This window comes from Atractosteus spatula, chromosome 9 (assembly GCF_055471065.1).
Source record: "Atractosteus spatula isolate fAtrSpa1 chromosome 9, fAtrSpa1.hap1, whole genome shotgun sequence".
Lineage (NCBI taxonomy): Eukaryota > Metazoa > Chordata > Actinopteri > Semionotiformes > Lepisosteidae > Atractosteus > Atractosteus spatula.
Window position 1 is genome coordinate 16539710 of NC_142714.1, and position 25555 is coordinate 16565264.

Here is a 25555-nt window from a genome sequence, read left to right on the forward strand (position 1 = left end):
ACTGTAGCATCAATTGTTACAAAATTCATACTTGAGAATAGGAAAGAGATCACATATAACTTCAATACACAGTAAAACATTACTGTATGAAATCTATATGTGGAGTTTTCTGTCTTCTGATATTTATGGAGTCATCCTTTTTGTCCATCAGAAATGTAGTGTGTTCCTTAAAAGAATTAACAGAAACCCCCACTCTGGTGGCCGAGACAAGGATTTCAATGCTAAACAGGGTGGCTGCAATTTATGAAATGGTGCTTGCAAACAATGCCATACATTTACAGGAAATCCAGGCTGCTGTTGTTGCAGATATTACTGTATTTTCAAGTGTCAGTCCTGCAATAATTGAGAAGGGTTGGAACAACACCTCCTCAGGCTGAAGAAGCTCTACAGGGTGTCCTATGAAAACAAATAGTTACAGAGTGAAGAGGCTGTGGTTACCAGTACATGCAGGTAAGGTGACATCATAGTTATGTTTTGTCTTACATACTGTAGCATCATTGTAGACACATTCCAGTGAAGGGTTAAATTCTTTCTCTGTACACTATGTTCAGCAAAACACCATCTGCAACATTAAATGTACCTGCTGTTGATAAAACCAGGGGCCTGCAGACACAAAGAAGGCTTGTTTTAAGAATCCCAAAGAATTGTTTTTGTGTAGAAGGCCAATTGCAACTACCTGATTTTAGAAAACACTGATATAGCTCAGTTATGTGGACATCTTATGATTAAAGTAGAAGTTTGCTTAACCAATAGAAATCAAATGAGATTTAAGTTTTTTCTTTTTGAGACTTAAGCTCTTTGTATTCCTTATCAAGTAGGTGTATAAAAGGTCAGCTATAACTTTTCTTGTTAGAACCATCCTCCTAATTGCAGGGAGGGTGCTTCTCTTTGGCTAAATATACAATAAACTCCTGCTCAACAAAAAGGTCTCCAGTGGAAATTTACTCTACACTGGTGAATGGTTAACCATGTTTTATTTATTGGCCCCTTAGAGCATAATGGAATTAGAAGTGATTGTGGTTCCAAATGTATTCGTACAGTACAGTATATGTGGATAAAGCTGGGCTTAATATCACTAAGTATATGTTCTATATACTTTATAAATCTTGTTGCACGTGAAGAGGGACAGAAGGTTGGGGCTAACAGTCTATTGACAGTCTTAACAGCCCCCTTCCCCCACTCCTGTAAAGTGAAAATGGTTTGAACCCATGTCTATACAATTGTTCCCTATGTACTTTCCATATGTTAATCCCATCAAGGATTGCTTTTTGTCCTTGTGAGGCAATGTCTATGATGGTGATCATAATAATAATAATAATAATAAAAATAATAATAATAATAACTTCTTATATAGCACTTTTTTTGGGTACTCCAATCAAAAAGCTTTACAGGTAATGGGGACTCCCCTCCACCACCACCAATATGCAACACCCACCAGGATGACAGCAGCAATAGTGCACCAGTACACTCACTACACCCCAGCTATCAGTGGGGAGGAGAACAGAGAGATGAAGCCAGTTCAGAGATGGAGATTATTAGGAGGCCTTGATTGGTAAAGGCCAATGGGAACTTTGGCCAGGATGCCAGGGTTGCACCCCTACTCTTTTCGAGAAACGCCCTGGGGCTTTTAATGACAACAGAGAGTCAGGACCACAGTTTTATGTCTCATCCGAAGGATGGCTCCTTTTTACAGTATAGTGTCCCCGTCATTATACTGGGGCATTGGGACCCACACAGACAGCAGGGTGAGCGCCCCCTACTGGCCCCACTAACACCTCTTGCAGCGGCAACCTTAGTTTTTCCCAGGAGGTCTATTCCCATTCAGGTACTGACCAGGCTCACACCTGCTGAGCTTCAGTGGGCTGTCAACTGTGAGTTGCAGGTTGATATGGCTACTGGGATAAATAGGAACAAGTAATAGGTTTATTCCATGCTGAAAAAAAGAAGAAAGAAAACACAACGTTTCGGCCGTGGAGCCTTCTTCACACACCTGAAGAAGGCTCCACGGCCGAAACGTTGTGTTTTCTTTCTTCTTTTTTTCAGCATGGAATAAACCTATTACTTGTTCCTTTGCAGCCTATGCATGCTGACGTAGCTACCCACCTGAACTACTGGGATAAATGTCCCTTTGACCAAATGTCTCTACTGGATGCTATGAATGCAGTTTGTTAGGAGATCTCTGTAACCTGGCAATAGTTTGCCAGGTATAGCTCAGGAACTCCCCATGTTGCATTGCTAGGGAAACCATCCAGTGTTAATGAAAATACAGTATGTGGCCTGACATACAGTATAGCATAGAACGAACTTACCAAGTGCTTTTTCCCCTACTTTTTTACAGCAATGTCATTTGTTTTCTTACTAAATGTTTTGTGATAGATTTGATTTGAGATTTTACATGTAGAATACAGTTAAAGTAGAGGACAGTAAATCTTTTGTAAATTTATATAGATATCCCTTTGTAAAATCTGGTATTTCAAAGGAGCCACAACACACCTGAAAAAAAATCATAAACTGGAAACAATATATGGTTAGCTTTTGGAACAAATCTGAGATGTATTTTTGGGGGGTTCTGAGGACAGTGGAATAGTAAATTGCACTCCTCAGAAAAGACTGGAGTTTTGAATGTTTTATTTACATTCAAAGCATTAAAAATGAAATATTTATTTGGAAAAATGTATTTGGCTGATGCGGTAATACTGGAAGCTGGACTATAACTACATTCAATAAAATGAATAATTGTTACTGGTTTATGACTGAATGAATAATACTTAATCAGTCATGTGTGCCTTGCAATATGTATGCTGTATTGTATTTGAAAATGTTTGAAATATCAATTTTGGCTTTGTGTTGTAATTTCCTTAGCAACTGAAACAGAAATATTTAGAAATGCAGCACAATTCTTTTCCATTGTTGCTTAAAAGGATATCAGATAAGGATTTTATTGTAGGTTTATCCTCATCTGATTCATAAATAATGTAGAACTGTAATGTTTTGCCTGATGTGCTAAAACTTCAGTGTCATCTTGAATAACTGAAGTACTTGGAAATCCTATCTGTGGCATGTCATGTGCAATATTGAGTAGGCCATTTCAAACCCATACCTGATAGGAAGATAAAGCCAAGCATCTAGTAATTTCTTTCCACTCAGTGCACTAGTAATTGATGTTTTATTTATTCAGTATTTTCTCTGAAAATAGGCCACATATGGCACCTGGACACATAAAAAGCATATCCAGACTTTTTTGACTTATTCCTGGTTCAAAGCTTGCACTGAACTCATAAAAAGGCTTCTTTTTCCATTTAATTTAATTTAGTAAAAGACTGTATGATGTTTTTTCCCTTAACTATTTTAATTGTCCCCACATATAAGCCCAAAACACATACACAACAATATTATGTTTAAAACACTTCTGGAAAAAAAAGTGTTGTCCCACAAATTTCCATTTCTAACACTGAAAAAACTTTGTGATGTGCTTGGAAAATATGAATTTCAAAATATGATAATAGTATGCCAATTTTGGCAGGCAAACTAGAATAATCATCCTGTGTTTTTTTAGGTTGAAACAATTTTTTTTAAGAGCCCAACATAGAGAGAATTCATCTTTTCCAAAAACAAACATCACAAGTTATCAGTGGAAAAAAGTTTTAGCCCCATCGGGTAAGATATGCAGTACCTACAATCTGGCAATAAAGTATAGAAAACTTCAAATTTTAATGGCTGAACAAGATAACAATTCCATTTTCTCAATTGGAAAGATTCTATAAAAGTCTTATATCCTTTTCTTGTAGGAGAGTACAAAAGGGCTTGACAGATATAATTGGCCTTGTGTTTTTCTACTGTACAGTACCTCAACCCCTAGCATGAGGTTTTGTTATAATCTGTACCATTCTTCTTATTAAACACAGGGTGATACCTGTGAGAAAAAAACATGAAGGGAAAGGGTGTTTGCAAGTACAAAAGTGAATTTGTTGGTCCACCAAATCAAACAAATTGGACAAAAATACAATTAAGAATTGGTTTACAATATTTATTGGGTTCCTGTGTTTTTTTCTGTCATAAATAGCAAGCATTATTTCAGTTCAGTTTTTCTTGGAACACCACATAACTTTACATGTGAAATAGGTGGGCTTAAAAGCATTACTTTAAAATAACACTATTGCAACAAGATTTTATGGACAAGTGTACTGTTGTTCTGAATAAGAAAATGAAGCCTAGGTGGCACTGACACACAACTATTAGATAAAACTGCACTCAACATTTACAATAAGGCAGAGCAACATCTTATGATTCAACATACCATCAAACATGAAAACTAACAGTTAGCCCTTTAAAATAGAGAAAAACAAAATATCATTGACACATCAGAAATTATTAACTTTAAATGAAGCTTCTTTTAAAAAAACATTTACAAAAATAAAAATAGATTTGTTTGGGGGGATGCACTTATACTTTTCATTTTCCAGAAAGAAATGAATTACAATTAGAATTAAAGTCTAGTAGTACCTGTCCTGCAGTTCAATATTTTTGTTCCAAAAAAGAGCTTGAATTCAGTATGTGTATGCTTTTAAAAAGCTTTATGTTTAGAGAACAACATATAAATCTTTATGTATATTTAAGTATGTTCTATATGTAAAACAGTGGAATAATTTTATTATCCAAGTATTACCTCCTATAATGTTTTCCTGTTATCTTTTTGTTTAGAAAAAGAACAATATCAATGCCTTTTGGTTCCTTTTACCTTGTGTCTAAACAGTTATGAGACAAGGCAGACTAAATGACAGTGAACATTCTCCAGAGACACTTCTAATTGTCCTAGAAATGGTAGCTGGCCAAAATCATTAGTTCTAAGAGATATCTGAGATATCTGAACGTAACGGTTATCTTTACAAAATGTGCCAGAAGCACAGAAACATATGGTGGGCATTTCTGATGAGCATAACATATTCATTTCTGAACTGAATATATTATGGAGAAAACAAGAAAAATATAATTCAAAGTTGTCACAATTCTTGATGGAAAATTCCAAGGATAGTTTAACAGTATTTCACAGCAAAAGCTATTCCTTTTAAATTCTCATGTCATTTTGGTGTTCATTCCAGGATTCTGTCCATACCAGTACAGCTTTTCCTCTGCCCTTTTCTTTTTCCACTGACAAAAGAGCAACATTTTGAAGGTCTTTTGAAAAGTCTTGTTGCACAAGGCATAGCACATGGGGTTGACAGTGCTGTTGACATAGCAGAGCCAGTATCCAAGGTGCCACAGGGACACAGGAATGCATTGTGAACAAAAAGTGGAAATTAGCACCATAATGTTGTAGGGTGTCCAGGTGAGAATGAAGGCCAAGAGAATAGCACTCAGTGTCTGTGCAGCCTTCTTTTCCTTGATAAGGACCATACGCTTCCTCTTGGTGATCTGATTCTTCAGAGTGGGGTCCATCGTCTTGTTGGTGGAGGAAGCTCCCACAGATTCTGCTGAGGAGCAAGATGACGCCACCAACTTGGATCCCCCATTCTTGCTTTGTGGGGGACAACCATCTTTAGGGACTGCCTTGAATTTGTAGGAGACACATTTCTTGGTTTTTTGTAAGCTGTGTTTGGCAGGGGTAGAAAAATAACTGCTTTCTTCATAATTGCTCAGCTGCTCATCCATGAAGCCTTGCTCACTCTCTGCTCTGCTGGAGGATTCTTTCTGGTCAGTGCCCTGGTTTTTGTAAGCTGTCTGGAAGATTCCTGTAGTTACAGGTTTTTCGTCATCCTCTGATGATGCATAGCTGTTAAAGGAGGTTACCTGGTCAGTTTTGGACCACTCGTCACTGGCATTTGACACAAGTGTGGTCTTCGTAACGTTGCTTCTGCTCGATGATGACCACGAGGCTTGGCTTCTTTCCCTGTTGACATTGGCAGGTTGTTTACAACTGAAGCAGGATTTGATGATAGTCTTCTGGGGTTTAATGGTCTTGGGATCACATGTAGAGTTCAGGCCTTGGAGTTCCGCCAAGTCCTTGGTACGTCTCTCAGTCTCCTTGTAGATACGGCAGTACAGTATGGTCATAATGGAAACTGGAATGTAGAAAGCAGCAATGGCTGTTCCAAAAGTGATTACAGGTACAGAGAAGAATTGAATCTGGCATTCGTCTGAAGGGACTGTTCTTTCTCCAACAAAGTACTGCCAGCACAAAATTGCAGGTGCCCAAAGAATGAAAGACACCAACCAAGCTAGGCCAATCATGATGCCAGCCCGTTTCGGGGTACGTTTGGCTCTGTAAGTCAGTGGTCTCGTAATAGAGAAATATCTGTCAAAACTAATGACTAGCAAATTCATTACAGATGCATTGCTAGCAACATAGTCGAGTGCTAACCAGAGGTCACACGCTAGACTTCCGAGAGACCAGTATCCCATCAGTATGTAAGAGGTATATAGATTCATTGAAAATACTCCAATAATAAGGTCTGCGAAAGCCAGGCTTAATAAATAATAATTATTAACTGTCTTCAGCTGGCTGTTAACTTTGAAAGAGACCATAACAAGAATGTTACCAATAATTGTTATCAGACTCACAATAGCTGAAACAGTTGCTATAGTGATGACTTCCCAAAGACTGTGACCACTGAGGTTCTGAACATTGGAAGTATTACTGTTGTTAGCTGTTGAGTTCTTCAGCTGTTCTACTTCCATAATGGTTCTCAGTGCTTCCAGCTTAGAGTAACGTATCTACAGAGTGGAGTCAACGGAGTTTTCAATGGCGCTCTGAATGCACATCCCCTTTGAAAATGAGAATAAACAAAAACAACTGTTACATTCAAGGATCACCCCAAACCAAAAGAAATGCACAGTATTGTAAATTCATTTTACTTTAAAAGAATACATAGCACATCTTGGTTGCACTCCTTTGCAGAAAATGTTATTACAATAAATAAGGCTAGTTTACATTTTGCTACAGAAATAATTGTGACAGCTTGATGATATGCTTTCTGTCCCCTTCAAGACTCATGTAATAAAGATCCTTCTTTATTAATTTTGTGTGTTCCCCTAATCTTAAGGTTTGACCTATTTTGTTGTTCTGTGAATGTCTTCAGAATATTGTTACAGTACATCAATATTGCGACAGCACAACATTTTTGAAAGGATTTAAGAAAACGTAACCTAAGAATAAAAGTCACCTTACTTCCCACACAAAACACATTTCAAACAGTTAAAAAAACTGTGTAAGTGCAATATTATAGAGAATATTATTAAACAAAGTGAGCACAATAATGCAGGTTCCAGTACCTATATGCTGTATGATATATATGCACATGGTAAATAAAAAGCAAATCAAATTAAATAAAATATACCTTTAATTTAATATTGTAGAATTTAATTTTAAATAAAAAATAAATAAAAATAATAGAAAATTAAAAAATGCAAATGGGCTTTTTGTCATCGTTATCATAATCATCATCATCATCAACAACAACAACAAGAACAACAATACATACATACAGAGTATTTTATTCGGAAAAAACGTTTTTCAGTTATATACATTATAAATGTATATATGATGCATTATAGTTATAAATAGATTATATATTCGTTTGTGTATTTCACTGCAACAGTTAATACTCTTTAAGGACATTGTCTTGCTATTATCGAACCGTAGTGGGAACCAAATGTAATCAGACCTCCTGGAATAAAAAAGCAAGCATCGTTGTTTTCTGACGGATGACATTTTGTGTAACTCGAAACACGTTGTAACAGCGTACCACTTAATGTGGTCCGGTAGACTTGCTGGGGAAAGCAAATGTAGTGATGGAGCAGAGATCAAGGCATAGAGGAGGCGGCGGCTGGAGGAGAGGTGGATACAGTGGTGGAGGCAATGAAAGTGGAACCGGCACCCCCACTGACCATCGGGGTCGAGGTAGGGGTGGACCCCACCGTGGCAGGGGAAGAAGGGATCATCATCGTGGCAGAGGACGCTCAGGACCTCCACGGTGCGACAGGGTAAGAATTGTTGTTTATTGAAAAGTTAAAGCTGTTGCACTGTTTTACTATAGTATTTAAGTTTCTACAGTTATATTTTCTTAGTACCTAAGGCACTCTATTTTAAATGTTCCGAAGAATAGTCGTGAAAACTGTTGACTTAATAGTGTGATACTGAAGACTATTAAGCTAAATAACAGATAATATTTCTTTCAAAACAAAGCTATACTTATTAGGATTATTTCTGTCCTTTCTTTACATAATAGTGTACTTATTTTAACACATGCAAGACAGTATCCTCAATTGCACTGCATGCTAAACAGCTTTGGGGGTGGTTATGGCAGTAAAAACACAGCTGCAGAGATACTAAAGAGTCTCTCCAGCTGCATTGCGTGAAGGAATCGAATCCTCTGTTGAACTGCTTGCAGGGCCTCAGAGATATGTTTTCCCACACCTTTCTATTACACATCCTGAACTATTCTTCTTGACACAAAAATTCAGAATACTGTTTTCAAACATTCTTTGACAAAAGGCATGGCCTCAGGTCTACCTGATGTCTGATTGTCTAGATTTTCATTTTTTGTTTGATTCATGATTCCTTTGAAGTCTGGGGAGGGTTAGCTTTATTCTGAAATGCACTTCTCTTTGACCTTTTTTTTTCTAGTATAAGTTTTCTGAAGGCAAAACAAGGACAGGACCTCAAAATGTAAGCTTATGCTCAATTTGACTTTTGTTGGGCTTCACTGGATTGTGGTGGAAAGGGGATGGGTTGAGAGGAGGTCATTCACTCACAATATGGTGCAGGTGCTAGCCATCGATTTCTACCTCGATAGCAGTGTATTTAACTGTTAGACTAATCTTGTCAGATATCAGAAGCTAAGCAGTGTTGGGCCTGTTCAGCACTGGGATGGTAGACCACAAAGGAAGATCCACTTGCTGAATCAAGTGGTGTCAGAGGGCCAATAGGTGGTTGTATTTCCTTTGGGGCAGAATGTTCATGCCCTGGTGACTAGTGTGCTATAGGAGTGTCTGTCTATCAGCTAAAACATTTTTTTTGCCATTTCTATTGACTGTGATACATTCAAGTAATTTGTCATGGTTACATAAGCATTAAAATTGCCTCGTTAATGAGAGAGTTGAGCTGGTATAAGTGAAGCATGGTGAAAATCAAGTAGTAAAATACAAAAATATGCATCAGTGTCAAGATGACACCTTCATGTCAAATACATGTTGTTGACTTGACTAAGTCGTCTTAGATCCACTTGTCCGCAGTGGAACCAAGTCCTTGTGGCAGGCCAGTTGTACAGGGAATGGTAGTTACAGCTTCTTACCACTAGAGGCCGTTCAATCCAAGGTCAGTTGTCTGTCTATAATTTCTTTTATTGTCTCAGATGGGAAATTTGCTTTGCAGGCAGGCAAAAAACACAGTGCAATATATAATACATTTAACACAACATGAATCCATTAACACATAAAAAGCATGCATCCATAAGTTTAAAAACGAGTCAGACACTTTAAATAGTCCTCACAATCCAGAAGTAGATAAATAAAGAATTGTGGTCGTCAGTAAGTAAAATAGGTTGTGTGGGTTCATATGAGGTGCATGGTTTATCTAATTAGTTAAATGGTGCAGGGCTAGGAGTCAGATTCTCAAATGGGGATAAGTAAATAAGATTATTTGGGAAGTCTAGGGACACATGGTGTTAGTTGGTGTTGGGTTGTGGAAGAAGATTTTTGCTGAATAAAGACTCTTTGATCATTATTCTTTTATTATTCATTATTCTATCACTATTTCTTTTGTCTGTTGTGAATGTCTTGTATTCAGACCTCCCAAGCTGCATATTTACAAGGAGGTCTGCATATAGACCAATTGATAGAGAGGTCCAAGTGTGTTTGATGATTGTAGTCCACCTTCTTGTGATAGATGGCAACCTGTCTGGACAGTATTACTGATCTAGTTCTGGAACCCCACTTTCTGCCCTTCCTGCAGACTCATCCTACTGTATGTAACAAAATAGTAGCAGGACAACACACATTTTCATTATACCCATATTACAAGACGTGTGAAAGTGACAGTTATTCTGTTGATGCCCTGCTTTCTAAACATTGGATAGTCTGGTTGGGATGATGTGTGTCGCGGATCTAGGTAAGGAATTGGACAGAATCCTACAAGACAACATCTGCAACCTGGTGCACAGCATGTGCAGAAAAGTGGCCACACATAGTTGTAGCCTCTGACTTTCACAGTAAAATTACAAACCTAATTTCCATTAAGTTTTCAAGGGCAAAATGTAAGGGAAACCAGACATTACTTTCAGTAGAATTCAAGGACCTTTTTTTGTAAAGCTGTTTTCTAATATAGGCATATAGCTTTATTCACAATACTCAAACTAGACATTATAATAGGTATGTAAGCAAATATTGCTCTTACTAAAAGTTTCTAATTTGATTATTAATAATAATCATTCTTTTCCTCTTGTGTCATCTGATTCTTTGAATTTTCCTTAATTTCTTCCCGCAAAACTACTGATTCTTGCGGTCTTGCATCTTTTCACCAGTTTTGACTGTTACGCGCAGTGTTATTCTGGCCCCTTCCTTTCTAAAGTACTGGCTTTCCGTTTTTATAATTGAAAAGGCTGAAGATGAGGTGGATAAGAAGGAAGATCATGAAGAGGATGGCCCTGACATCTTTTCCAGAAGGAAGCTGGAGTCAAACTGGGATCGCTATGAGGCTGCAGAAAAGGAGGAGCTTTGCGAAGGCAATCAAACCAAGCGAGGAGAAGATTTCCATGTCCTCCTCAGCTCTGCAGGTTAGAACATGTTTTTGTCTCTAACATAGAACAAGCTCCATATATAATAGGAAATGTGTTGTGTGGTTTTCAATAGGCTACATAACCAGTCTGCAGCTTGTATTGTGTTAGAACTGGGCTTTCCCTAATAGATGCGTTTTTGTCACTAATTTTAATATTATCTATACATTAGATGCAATTTGGGACAGCAGAATGTGTGCTGGGAAGAAGATGACTAGCTAGTATTCTACATAGAGTATGTGGAGGTGGGTGTTCGTACTGGTGGATAAAAGAGAAATCGCATTTAGTGCATTTTCCTTTCCATCATGAATCCTTTCACATTAAGAATTAGGAGTACTTTTTAAAATTATTAATGTGAAATGGGTACCTGAATGGTCTTATTATTATTATTAATAGTTGCAAAAAATATGGCTCTCTTAATGCAGAAGCAATAAACTGAGCTTGATTCTGTACTTTATAGTTAAAGACAACCATCACTTTAACTGTTGTGCTGTTTTATATATTTGAACGATCCACCTTGGACTTCTAAGTGTGGTGGCTATTTTCATGACAGCCTAACACAAAATGCGTCATCAGAAATCGCGTCTTATCCTTGTCATGCTGACAAGAAATCACCTCGCTTACCTATTTGTAAGTGGAACTTCCCCTGCCTTAATGGTGCAGTTGTCAGCTTAGCAGGCTGAACCCTCGGTTGGGTTCTGCTTTGCTTTTTGCCGGAGTGCAAAGTCCAAAATCACTCAAAGACCTCAATAGGCTCACAGGGTTATGCAAGGATTTGCTGGTTTTGAGAGAGCTGCACCACGTCTAAAACCTTGGGCAGGAAGACTTTATCTGTGTAGTTTCAGTGAAGCCTTGGAGAAGGAGACATGCTGTGACCCATTTTTTAGACGTATAACTGTGGTGTTGTTTTAGAAGTGTAGGGAGAGGTCAAACTATATGAGGCGACAAATATATTACTCGAATATATGAGTAATTTTAATAAGGGAAAACAAAGGCATAAAAGCAACATCTTTAATAAGTAGCCATTGTTGAGATGATCAACAGAAGATCCCATTAGTGTGGTATTTAAAATGGGCCAGGGAATAGTAGCTGACAGCTGCCCTGCGGTCAGAATTTCATTGAGAAGCAGCTGTAGGAGAAAGGAAGTGACAGCTTCCGACATTCTCAGATGGAAATAGGGTCACGGTGTGCTTCAGTTTGACTCGTGAGTAAAATCAGCCAGCTCGGAGCAGAGAGAACTGCTGATCTGATTTAAGGCAGCTTTTGAGTAGGATTTTTTGTGAGACTATGAACACTGAAATTTCCACCAATTGGACTGCACTCAAAATATAGAAAAATATAAAATCCTTTATCAACCTTCCCTCTTTTTAAATAGTTGCTATAGAGTAATTTGCATAATTTGTAGGGCAAACAAATTCACTTGGTGTTTTGACAAAGACAAATAATAGAAACATTGCAGTGCCATTTAGGGACTGCTTTTCTGTTTCAGTGTGTTGCATGAACCTTTGTTGGATTAGTGTTTTTTAAATTTCTGAAAATTTCTAGTTGTGCTTTCTTAATGTGATGGATACCCTTTTCAATTAAAAAATCTGTTACAGTTTGATGAGAGTGAAAAAATGAGAAACTGTTTATTTAGACCTGGACTTTGCTTCAACGGTTCCAATTTATTGGGTTATAGTGAAATGTGTTTATGATGTACACTAGAAACTAGATGCTATTAAAATACTGTAATGAGGTTCTACAGAATAGAAATCAGTTGACCTGGGTTTTTTGGCATTGTACAAGTATTTTAACATTAGTATGCATGCATATACTACATTTTTCTCTCTGTTGAGGGGCACAATAAGTCAGTCTAAACATTTGTGATATGGGAAGAATCTGAGTTAGAAATCTGTGATATGTTCAGTGTGAGTTTTGTACTCAATGTAAGTTTGTTGCATATTGATATTTTGTGATGGTGACCAACTTGTTAATTTTACCATAGTGAAAGGGCTTAGGCTGTTGTCCTGGGTTTGTTATAGTACTGCCAAAGAGCACCATCTAGAGGCACAATTTGATTTTACCAGAATCTAACTTGCATAGCAATACTGTACTGTGATAATATGAGTATCATTTCTCTGCCTTTACTTTAAGACATCTTTAGGAAAGATATGAATACTTGAAAATTTAAATAAGTTTTCAGTTTTTTTAGCTAAAGCATCCATCATTCAAAAAAGAGAAAATAATGATTTATTCATTCTATGTTTCCTCACTTTAAAATTTAAACTCACATACAGTAGTTTACTTAGCTTTTCTTTTATTTCAATATTTTTTTCTCACAATTTAGCAACATGGATTTTGTGAGAAAATGTTAAACCAATTTGGAGAACTGCTGAATTAGAAATTAGAGTGAGACAAGGAATTTTCTAAAGGTACATGACAGAGGTAGTTGTCTCTTAAAATGGCTGTGCATTTTTCAAGGGAATTGTACTTGTGAAATATAAGATTTTTGGAGTTTGAGTTTGCCCATAATACATGTCCTTTCATTATCCTACAGTGTTAAAGGCAGGAAAATATTTCTGATGTAAATATGTGTGTATAATGAAAAGGCATGATGGCTGCTCAGTTTGTGGTGCTTTAAAGTTGACAGAAGGAAGGTCACTGACAAAGAGAGGCTCAAAAATGTTTGTACTGCAAACAGGCACTGTATATTAAGGTGTTTTCAGTGTATGATGCAGATGTAAATTGGCTAAAGTACAGAAGCTGCAGCATTGCAAAGGTGGTACATTTCAGGAGCTACTGGTAAATTGCTCCATTGCTTTTTAAGGGTAAACTAGAAACAAAGCAACACATGCCTATATTAGCAGTGCAGTTGTGCCCTTTGAAAAATAAGGGAGTTCCATTAAGTTAAACTTGCTTCTTCTGTTGTGGGATAGCTCTGTGCTGCACAAATACTATATCTCCAACTGCATTTATTGATTTGCCACTTAAAACATCAAGTCGTGAATTTTTTCTGCTGTTTCATTTAGGGTTGATTTAGGATGGATTAGATTAGGTGTGTTAAAGGGCTGTCAAAGGGCTGAACATTTAGCTCAGCTGAAAAGCTGAGGAGAAAACAGTTGTTCTGGTAATACTTTGTTAGGATCAGAATATGTCAGGAGTTTGGAAATTTGGCTTGGGAGTCCTGATCATTAGTCCTGAACCAACATATTTCAACAGAAATTAGATATCCATAACCCACTCACCACATTTATTTGAGATTTGCAGTTTGTTTAATGATAAAACATGAAAATACCAAATGTTCATGGCATCATGAACATTTCAAATAAATGAAAGTTTCCAGGGTTCTGTATATTGATTTACTTTTACAGATTAGGTCTGCTGTAGTTAAGGATAGCAAGCTGTTGTGCAGGATAGTACATACAAATTTGATTAGTTGATTTGATTGTGAATAACTTCAATGGATGGTATTATCTTTTAATCTATAATTGGGATTTATGTACAGTATACAAAGTTTAGCTCACCTTTGTCTTTTCATTGATATTTAATGTGCAGCCATATATTTGTTGTTCTCAATTACAAGGGGCGCAATATTCATGGCTTTATAGTAGGACACCTCTACAATTAAATCCAAAAATATGCATATTAGAGTAGGTAGCATTTATCTCACAGCACGGACATATACTTTTGAAGTAATTGGGCGGAGCGGTGGCTCTGTGGCTGGAAGGTTGCCAGTTCAAATCCCGCAGCAGGCAGAGGAATCCTACTCCGTTGGGCCCCTGAGCAAGGCCCTTAACCCCAACTGCTCCAGGGGCGCCGTACAATGGCAGACCCTGCGCTCTGACCCCAGGCTCTCTCCCTGTCTGTGTGTCTGTGTGTCTCATGGAGAGCAGGCTGGGGTATGCGAAAAGACAATTCCTAATGCAAGAAATTGTAAAGGGTTAATAAAGTGATGTTATTATTATTATTATTAATTATAAAACGTACTGTCTGTGACTGTGCTTAATCTTTTTTTGCTCTTGAAACTTCCTGCTGTTATTCCAACAACGTAAAGCTGGCACGAGCTGTATATATATAGAATGTCTTTCTTATTAGATGACATCATGCTTCTTGATCAACTGCCCATCTCTAATATGTGTATTTAATATGTGCTAGAAGCAATTTTAGATAAACATTATGAAACAGAATCCCTTAACAATTAAAGCATAGCTTTATTAATGCAATTAAATGAGATGTAATGTATCTAATACCAGCTTTATTATTACTGAGATAGCATGTTCTGGACCCAGCTGTATAATTTATTTGTGAATCTCAATGCTTTGCTTCTTTAAATATCTAAAAAATATTAAAGCCTTTAAGAAGATTGAATTTCACAGTAAATAAGGATATTTTCCCTAGAGTCTTTTTGGCTTACATTATTTTCTCATTTCCCTAATCGTCTTCATTACAAAATATTGATATTGTTGACTCCTTATTCTCTGAGTATGAAAAGTAACCTCCTTATTTTATTAACCAGCCAGTTCTTTTTATATCCAGTTGTTGGCTGTAGTCGGTGAGCATCTGCCTTTTCCAGTGCAGACAGATTCGTGCGGAAGGGGCTGTGTGCCTGAAGGAGATGTGGTGCTGGGAGTGAAAGGCCTCTAGGAAGACAGATGAATCAGAGGCTATGGCTGAGCTGGGAAGATAGCGTGAAGATACTGGAGTTTTGGCTCCTCACTGCACAAATTAAAAATAGCATTCGGTTTTCTGCTGGGTGAAGGCAGGGGGGATTTGGGTGGTGTCTGAGATGTAGCTAGGAACAACATTAATTCTCCTGGGGCCCTTTGCCAGTGAGCTGTTTGAGTTCAGGCAAGTCCGTTTCATTAAAGGTGGTTTGCACAGTAGTTACAGCTACAAGATTTTGAAATAGAAATCCTCTAAATAGAAAGAGCTTAGAAGACCTACATACTGTTGCTGCCCTAAGCCTAACCTCCGATGTCTCAGGAAAACAGATTAGACTCTTCCTTGATAGCAGTTTTAGCTATCTTCACAAGTGGGAGGCTTTTGCATAAATGGTGCCGATGAAGTGTAGCAACAACTTATTTAATACCATTTTAACCATTTAAATAATTCAGGGCATTACTCTGTTTAGACAGTTTTGCACAGTGCTCTTCTGTGCTGTGCTATTTAGATAGTATAGACCACCCAAACTCCTTTTGGATATATTGATAACTACACCTACTAATATGGTTCTTCACCTAAGAAAATCACAGTGTAAAGACATACAACAGATCCTAAAGCCTTATTAATTAAAAACAATCGAGGATTTCAGTTTCACTTTGCTTGTCCTCTGGCATGTGGTAGTGGTATTCTAGGTGTCTAGATAAAAAAAGTCTTGGACCAACTGCAGTAACCAGTTTCCAAATGCATTACTACCACCCTTGGCAAAGAGTAGGCAGTATACACCTCACCAGAAATATGTACTACCATCTCTGACCTAGAAATGATGGAAGACACTCTTTCGCCATTGTATTTATGGGCATGTAAGCTATTGGAATCAACTCCATCCATCAATCCATTTTTTAACCTCTTTATCCAATTTAGCGTCACAAGGCTTCCCGGTAAGCAACAGGCACAAGGAGGAACACACCCTGGACAGGACACCAGTCCATCTCAGAGCAAACACACAATGCTACAGTACCATGTTGCCCTCACTGAAAATCAGTTGATTAGTGTAATTGATTTAAATAAATTGAGCTTTTACTCAGCCTTTGAGATCCCAGTGGTTTTTGAATTTGTATGCATTTTTCTTTTCCTGTACTGTTTACTCTTCAAAATCCCTCTAAGGATTTCTTCACATTATTCAATTCATAATTAAATACTGTTAGGAACTCATTATATTCTTGCAATCATTAAATTTAGCAGTTGCTTCGCTGGTTAGATTTTCTGAGCCATTTATGGTAATAAAGCAAATGGAAACTATTTAGTGATGTAAACACAGTGTCTGCCCTTCTCAACACGTTGAGTAAGAGTTGCCTGTTATAAAGTAAAAATATTTTACCACTGTTATCTTTCTCCACTTTTCATTTACAGAAAAAGCTCAACAAGTGTCTTTACCTTGTTTAATAACAATATAGTATTCATGCCAGTGTCTTCTGCCTCCCAACCACAATCCTCAGTGGCCACCTCTTCTCTTAAATCTGTGCTGCTAGTGATAGTAGCCTCTCTGTAATGAAGGCTGGTGAATCCTGCTAGACTTTGATGGAAAGGGATGGTGAGGGAACTCTAATGGGATCAGTGAAAAATGATATTTATCTTCACTGATCCTTTAGAAAGGTAATGAAAGCTTCCCGAAGTCCAGCATGAATTACTGATGTTACTTAATATCAAAAACCTACAGTAATTGCAGTGTGTGAAAGTGAGACCGATGTGAAAAATGATCATGTCTGTAGTATAAGAAGTTTATTTTTTCTCCATTTGTCTGGAAATCCTATTTTGTATAGCCTGCATGTTGTTTTCCAGGATTTGTGCTTGTCTCTGTCATAAATATGGGTGTCACCTACATGTAACATAGACAGATACTTTGAAGACCTTTATAGAAAATTAAAAGTCTGTAATTTTTGTCTTTCCTCTTTGGATTTTAAGAATTAATGTACAATCTGTAACATTGTCCTGCATAGTCATTTGAGACTCATTCAGCTTTTCATTTTCAGCCCAGAAAGAAATGTCCAACCATTTTTAATGAGGAATTTTGCAAGATGAAGCCTTTAACCTGCAGTTCAGCACTTTATCTTTTTTGAGAAGCTTTTCATCAATTGAACTTTCTTATCCTTAAGTCAGTTCTACAGTACCTTGTCTTATACAAGTTTTTTTTTAGTCTAGTCTTGAAAACGATGTGCAATTTAGTGCACATGCTAGTGTGCCTCAGCATTAGTGAGAAGTGCAGATAGGAGGATGTATTTTCTTATATTTGTTACACATCACTACACACAAATATTTATTTGATTATTTTAAATGGATTTACTTGTAGGAATTAAAAATGATTGACTGGCAAGAGGTTATAAATTGATTTTTCTTAGATTAGGTTATTGCAATCAAGTCAAAATACAATTTTAATTGAAAGCAGTTTTTCATTTGATTAGAGTCAGCAAAGAAATCCTTAAACCCTGGGTGCTGCATTGGTGAAGAGCTCCTTTTCTCTCTTGTCTGGCAAATCAGTTTCTTTCATGTCCTTCTATAGAGTACCGAGTGATTTAAAAAAGAGCTTGTGGCTGTCTTTTAATTTGAGGTGTTGCTCCAGTTACAGTGGATATAAAAAGTCTACACACCCTTATTGAAATTGCAGGATTTTGTGATGTAAAGCCAGAAATCAAGATAAAGCATATCAGACATTTTTCCATTTTTAATGTGACCTTGCAACCAACAAAATTATTATGAAAAATAATTGAAAATAAAAAACCTACAACACCCTGGTTGCATAAGTGTGCAAACATGGACATTAAATTAAATTTGCAAGTTTCATTATATTGTGGCAAAGTTCATTCATCATATCACTTTAATATATGATATGATAATACCATATATCAGAATTCAAAGCGTTGCACTTTTATCCTGTGGTACTCTTGATGCGAGTGATCATCAAGAGTACATGCCATGAGGAGAATGGCATTCCACCAGGTTTTAGAGGTAATTTATAATCCTCGATGAGTAAAGAAAAAGGTAATAGAGACCAATTAAGTGAACGTTTGATTCAATTCAGAAAATTCCAGGGTGTCATGACAGCTCTCCAGCTGGTTAAGATTTCTTGTCTGTGTATATTTTAATAGAATCTCACCCACCTTCCTCACACTGAAAAAAGAACAGTTTGCTGCTTAATACAAAGTTTTCAGTTGTCTGGGTATAGTGTAGTTTGAGTTGGCAGCAGTCGTCATGTATTATCACAATGCATATCTTTGTGCTGCACTTTCAGTACCTTGGTCGTCAGATATCACAAGTGTGCAGGGGCTTCATAGCATTTTATTTCCTTCAATATGACGTTGGCATAGTAGAAGGGCCCGGAAAATGACACTTCTTCCTTTTTGCTGAGCAGTCTTAAACATTTTTTTTAATTCATTTATTATTCTTGTCTATGTCATTTGGCAAAAGCAACAACTCTAGCCTGAGGTATGTATTAAGATACATTTTGAACTGGTGGGAAAAAAAGTTGACCCTTGAGTTTATTAAAGTGACATTTCTCATCCCTCGTGTGATTTATAATCAACATCAGAGTGGAGGAAATGTGATGGTAAGAATGCCTCTGAGGGCTAGATTGATTTTTAAACCTTAACACTGCCAGAGCTGATGCAGCCATAATTTCTTCAAGCTATATATAGAATGGAAATCGTTTTTCTTGCACTGCCTCTGCACCTACACTTCCACCTTGTTTTGCTGCTTCTTTTACAATGTGTTTGTTTCTCTTTCAGGCCCTCTGGGACTGAGATACTTTACCAGCGTTTGTAGCACATATTTCTATGCATTCCTGTTTTTACAACATTGGCATTGTTCCAAAATCACCCACATTCTCCTACCTCCCTATTTGCTGGAGATAGCTTTTGTTTTAAATACAATTGGTCACTTGCGTCCATAGCACGCATTCCTACTGTATAGAGTGGTATAGATTTACAGAGTATCTCTTGTGTCTACTGAAGTATTAGCGCGCAATGTATTGTAGTACTTGGGCTGCGTATTCGACACGTATTAAAATAGAAAATATGAAAACCCGTCCCGATTTTTCAGTGCACACAACAAAGTTTCAGGGTCATATGGCGTACCAGCTGGCGGCACTCCGCGTACTACTGCTGGTACGCGTACCACAGTTTGAGAACCACTGCTTTAAAGGGTTAACGTTGTTGTATTTAAGGAAACCATTTCTGCTTGAATTAATTCCTATTGATTTTAATGTTTACTTCCTCTATATATGCTAACCTGCTCAAACGTGTCCTTTAAATATGTGTAATTTTAAATTTTACTTTGCTTTTACTGTAATTTTTGTATTGAGTTTTTTTTACGCCAAAGGTTTTCAACAATCAACATTTCCCCTCAATTTCACTGAACATTTTTGGGAAACCATGTACAAGGGATACAATTAAACTTTAAATGTCAATCAAGAATTTTATGCTCTGAAATGAACAAAGTTCTTGTTCATTCTGAAAACTTAATTTTCCTTCCTGTTGAGTGTATTAGTTTTTGGGTGAAGTTATGTTTAAATATGAATAAATCAGGACTTAATTTGTGCCCACCTACAGTATACATTTTCCCTTTCTGACAAAGATATCCAAGAGAATAGCTTCCTTAATGCCGTGGGTTATGAAAGGATGAAAAAAAAACTTTAATTATTATGAAAGATACTCCTGTGATGGCTGTCCATAGTCTGTGAAGGTGAAGAAAATAATAAACTGTTAATCAGAGTGATGTGACCAGGCTTGAAAACGGTCTGGGTGGTAATAGAGTTGGAATAAGGCCAGGGCTTCTGTGGGGAAAAAACAGCGACATGAAAAGTAGGTTTCTGAGATACTGAATGTGGAATTGATAACCTTTAATAGCTATTGTATTTTCTAACTGCATTTCTTACAGATATTAAAGCATTTCCAGTGTTGTTAGATGCAGCCAGTTAGTAACATTAGGTTATGGAATTCTGTTTTTTATTAGCGTGTGAGCTAATGCAGGTCAAATGTAATTAATTCATGTAGTTGACTTTTTAACTATTTTAAGCAGCTGCTGAAATTGCTTAAATATTTTGTAATGTTTATTAACTGATACATACAGTACAATTGTCCTTTGTGACCCATCCTTGCCGTAGCTACAAAGCAAAAGCACTGCTCAGTTCGTTACTTTTTACATATTGTACCATTCAAAATATTTTCTTCCATCTCCATACATTTCATACCTATTTTATTACTTAAATTAAATGGTTTATTATTATTATTATAATATATATATATTATATAATAAAGATAACATATTAAAACCCAAGTGTTTTGTTTTCAATCATTCCTTGCTTGAAAGTGGAACCTAAATATTTTAGAAAATGATATCCTAAATGTTTGGTAGCCTGTTAAAATAGTCAAAAGGCTCTAATGAATTCAACATTATAGCATGAAGTCGTCTTCATTTCATTTAGTTTATATGGATCTGTTTCAGTATAATTTTGCTGTCAAGAAAAAACTCAACTTGACAGAAGAAATTAATTGAGGACATGAGCAAGATATTAAACAGGTATTTCATTCTTTGAGTTCCTCTGGAATCAGCTGTGTGTTAATAATAATATAAAGAAAGTCTTCTAAATGCACATATTGTAATCATGTTTTATCCAGTTGGTCAACATCTCTTTAAAAAATATAAAAATATTAATGCTGAAAATGTTTTTTTAATTCATTTTAAATAATTTAAATGAATTTAAGATAATACTGAAAGCAGTTCTACAATTTAGGATTTCAAAAAAGACTTACTTTAACTTACTGTTTTTATTTATAATTAGAGTAGTCATTTTTAGCATCATCTTGTCTTTTTGAAAGATTTGATTGTAAAATAATGGTGTTCAGTAGCATTTTTTTTGTTTTTCCTTATGTATTTTGTAGTATTAATTTTATCAATCTGTCCTTTTTTAAAATTTTATCCAGCACAGGCTTGTGGGGGAGCCAGAGCCAATCCTGCCAAGCAAGGGGTGTAAGGCAGGATACACTCTGGAGGGGACGCCAGTCCATCACAGGGCACACATAGATCTAAACATGCACACACCAGGGCCAATTTTCCAAAAAGCCAATAAACCTACCAGCATGTCTTTGGACTGTGGGAGGGCACCCAGAGGAAACCCACAAGACCACAAGGAGAAAATACAATCTCCATGCAGGTAGCTCCCCCACAATCGAACCTAGGGCCCCAGTGCTGTGAGGCAGCAATGCTAATTACTGTAGCACCTTGTCACTAATTTTATCCAACTGTTTTAAATTAATGTAAAATCTTTAAATGCATGGAATGCGTGTCTGGCTCTCGGAAGCTGGAACCGTTCAACTACAGGCCTGCCTTTGCTTTGAAAAAGAATATGCTGGAAACCTATGACAAAAGCAACTGATCATGCAAATGATGAATTTCATTTAATAATTCAGCTGAGGGAAGCAAAAAAATAGATGGCCTAGTCTGCTTGGCATACGTTATCTCTGCTGTGAAAAGTCTGTCCTAGAAACTGTTTTGAGCACTTGAGTGTTAATAGGAACAGTATTCACTGAGCCGCAAAGATCAGGAAGTTTTAGCAGTCAAAGACCTTTTTATTGCTCTTGTAGTGTTCTTTTTTTTTGCTTAATATTTCAGCTTTGGTGGGTAGAGCGATTTCAGCAAGAACACCACTTTGAAGAATGAGGAATATAAGAGTTTTCTTTTCTTTTTTTAGCAGAACTACTTTGGCGTCTAAATAGTGCCCCGGTTTGAATGCAGAATGTTACTGGAGAGAAGTGCCTCTGTAATTATGGGCTGAAGGGCTGTGAAGGAAGATTAATCCACTTTTAAAGCATTCTTCTGCACCAAATTACCAAGAAAAGGTTTAGGAAAATTGGCCCTATATTTCAGTCAGCCTGCTGATGCCAGAAACTCTTTGAATTAATCATGCATTATATATATGTAAGCTGTGTGACAAGGCTTTCACGTGATCATTCCCTGACTCATTGTTTGGTATTGCTGTACCCTGACTTTTTTCCCCAACAAATACATAACTAGAACTGTGACTTTTTTATTAAAACAAAGCACCTTATTTTGCTGTATTGCTACTAGCCGTGTTGTAGTGTAAAACCGAACCATAACTATGTAGTAATGGGAAAATGCAAATATTCATTAACTCACTGTTTAATTTCTTGATTTTCATTCATTTCATTTTCAGTCAGTTCTTAATAGTAGAGATTGTGTAGTGAGTTTTAGGCCCTGATAAAGGGGAAAGGACGTGTTTTTTTATACAATTTAACTGGCCAGGATAGACTGACGAGCCATTAAAATTAGGGATCTCCCCTCAGAAGTCTCTGCATTGGATCACAAGATAGCTGTTTGTTAGGATGATATAGTGGGGTGACAGCTAGCGCTTTTCTTTCAGTGCTGAAAGTATTCAGGGGCACTAGCTGCTATCTCGCCTTCCATGATTATCTGAAGAACACAGTGGCGGTGTCCTTGATGACATTTCACTATATGTATCTTGAATGTGAGGAAGCAAGGTAACCATAGGAAGACTTCCAATTTTAAAATGTCACTTTACTTGCAAAATAAAAAGTAATAGAAAAAAAATAATAGAAGAGATGTTTGTCGGCTGAAGAAAAAAGAAAAAGGGTCTTTTCTATTTCGGTACCAGTATGTTAGGGTTGGCAAGGACTTTTCTGAATAATGTTGAATAATAATGTTGTTTTTGAACTGTTAAACTGTTAAAAAATCTCAAAGTAAATCAATACACTGAGTTTTCCTAATCTGAGGTTAAAATACAAGTTTTATTTAACATATCTGTACAGTGCCTCCTGCTCTACTGTACTGTACCACTCTTCAACTTCAGAGCTGGGGTGAGCCTGAAAGTGTGCTGTGCACTCTCTGGGGGAGACATCCATAGTGGTGAAAGAATACAGTAAACCATGCTGACAATCTAGCAGACATGCGGATAAAAAAAGCTTTTCTTCTGTTACCAGGAGCTAACCAAATTGGCACATTGATGTCATTTCAATTCATCGAGCTCAGACTTATATATTATTTCTTCTGCTGTTTATTTACTCTCGGTGTGGTCTGTTGATAATGCGTTTGCCATTTTTTTTCAATGAAAGATACCAAAATGAACTTGCGCATTATACAGAAGTCAAGATCTGTAAGGTCTGAAGAGCTTACACTCAAGTCATTGTGTGAATTTCACATGCACAAGTAAATATTTTAAATAAATATTTTATTTAATGATCTTTAGTTGTTTATATTGGTTTTTTATTAAAGTAAGTTGTCTTTGGAGGAACTGCAACAAACCTTTTTATATTTACAAAGTAAGTCACATTGAACGGAAGCTCTTTTGTTTCAAACTATACGTTTGTGTCGCTCAGCACACACTTCAGCAAATTTCAGTCCAGGGAATCATAGCTGGACTGTAAGAGCTTTTTCCAAGCAATCTTTTTTTCCCCCGCACATAGATACCTTTTTACCCATCCTTATTCATGCAGCTATTTTACGTTAAGTACATGTGCCTGTGACTCTGGCTAGATTGAGGAAAGTGTTGTCCAGCTTCATGCCTGGTTAATCACTGTGTCATACTGTGGAGTCAGTGCAGCTTTGGAGAAATTTCCTTGGAATAATCTCTACCTACATACAATAAGCATATTTCTCCATTGATTAGCATATGTTAATGGACTCAGGAGATCAAGATTGTTAAAATTTGTCATTTTGTTGTGCAGCCTCAGTGAGCTGTGGCTTTATTAACCCGAGAGAAGAATGTCTACAGTTATCAATTGTTGTGACTACTCTTAAATGCAAGAGAGGATAGTTTTCATTTTTTTTTTACAGATGGAACTGTATTAAATGCTCGTATTTAAAAAAGAAAATTAAAAAGGATTTGTTAAAAAAACCTTAATAAACCTTATAAATAAACCTTAATTTGTAGAGTGTTCTGCATCTGGATTTCCAGATTGTATGGAGATTAATCGTGCAGGATCTGCAGAGGTTTTAAAAGGATCATTGAGTAGCATTACTGTTTTGCAGTGGACAGTTTCTCATGTTAAGCAGAGTGAGAATTTTATACAGTGCGTGTATTAATTAATAATATCATCATTATGATATTAGTCCAAATAGTATAGTAAAACCATCTCATTTTTGGGATATGAAATTAATTTGGAATATATTTAAATGATTGTTTTCATCGGCAACTCCATTAACTCAAAAACCTGTAATGCATGAACATTATCGCTTGCCACAAACAAGAGAATATCCTTGTCATGTTTTTAAATAAAACCTGTACATAAGGGAAACTACCAAGGCAAATTTAAGATATTTTAGCCTTAATTATTAAGAGTTATAACTTGCATAACATATATTTTGTCTTTTTTCTCATAATGTCCTTGGCATTGTCAGTGATTTGCTAGTAGTCAAAAATACATGCACATAAAAGTCTACAGTGTGTAGCATATGGATGCTCTAACATGCTCATACACACATTTAAAGCTCTCTTCCAAAAGGGCTTCAGGGCATCAATTGCAATTTAGGTCAACAACTAAATTTTTTAAGTTGCTTAGTTTTTGATAAGCTTGTCCTTGTTAAAGTAGCGTGGACAGAATTGTCCCCATTTCTTTTAATATAATACAGTTGTGTTACAGAATCCAGTAAGTTGGAATAATATAATTTATTTGTTGACTTCTGTGGAAATGAATCTATCATCAAGCCACAATATATAACATAATGATTTAAATTCTTTAGGCTTGTGTCTTCTGTTTTCAGAATATCTGTATTTTTACACAAGCACATGAGAACTGACACTGGAAGAAAAAACAAGATCTTAGTTTTAATTGCTTTAGATTGTTATATTAACTGTAGTTCTTAACTATATTGAGTTCTAATATACAAGAAAGATGCCTTGTGGACTGTAAAAGTCTTCAGAAATTGTAAACAACAAAATAGGGTGATGTCAAGTGACATTCTATGGCCTTAAGCATTATGACACGTTTTAAAACTACAGACTGCAAACATGCATTAAACGTAATAGTTATTTCTCTCTATGTGGGAAACTCTGTCAATTTACAAGCACATTGGAAATGGCCCAGTGGGGAGGTGAACCAGTACATAAAACCTATGAA

The 25555-nt window shown here is 36.5% G+C and overlaps 2 protein-coding genes across 3 annotated transcripts in view; one reads left to right on the forward strand and one right to left on the reverse strand.

Annotated features, from left to right (window-relative positions):
- Positions 1-5073: 5073 nt before the first annotated feature.
- On the reverse strand, positions 5074-10010 carry chrm5a (cholinergic receptor, muscarinic 5a). Of its 2 annotated transcripts, XM_088925966.1 has the most exons (2): positions 9992-10010; positions 5074-6644 (listed from the first exon to the last, which is right to left on the reverse strand). In XM_088925966.1, the coding sequence occupies exons 1-2, from the start codon at positions 10008-10010 to the stop codon at positions 5074-5076; spliced, it is 1590 nt and encodes a 529-aa protein (XP_088782092.1). The 2 variants fall into 2 exon arrangements, with proteins under 2 accessions (XP_088782092.1, XP_088782091.1); XM_088925965.1 differs by lacking the exon at positions 9992-10010 and having other exon boundaries at positions 5074-6675.
- Positions 7761-25555, forward strand: part of aven (apoptosis and caspase activation inhibitor) — a 74353-nt gene continuing 56558 nt past the window's right edge. Inside the window, exons 1-2 of the mRNA XM_088925967.1 lie at positions 7761-7980; positions 10595-10769. Of these exons, the coding sequence (XP_088782093.1) occupies positions 7789-7980; positions 10595-10769 (367 nt within the window). The 5' untranslated portion in view covers positions 7761-7788. The remainder of the gene's footprint in view (positions 7981-10594; positions 10770-25555) is intronic.

Coding starts and splice junctions, on each gene's coding strand:
- chrm5a (XM_088925965.1), bottom strand. CDS start 6,675: ATGGAAGTAGAACAGCTGAAGAACTCAACAGCTAACAACAGTAATACT.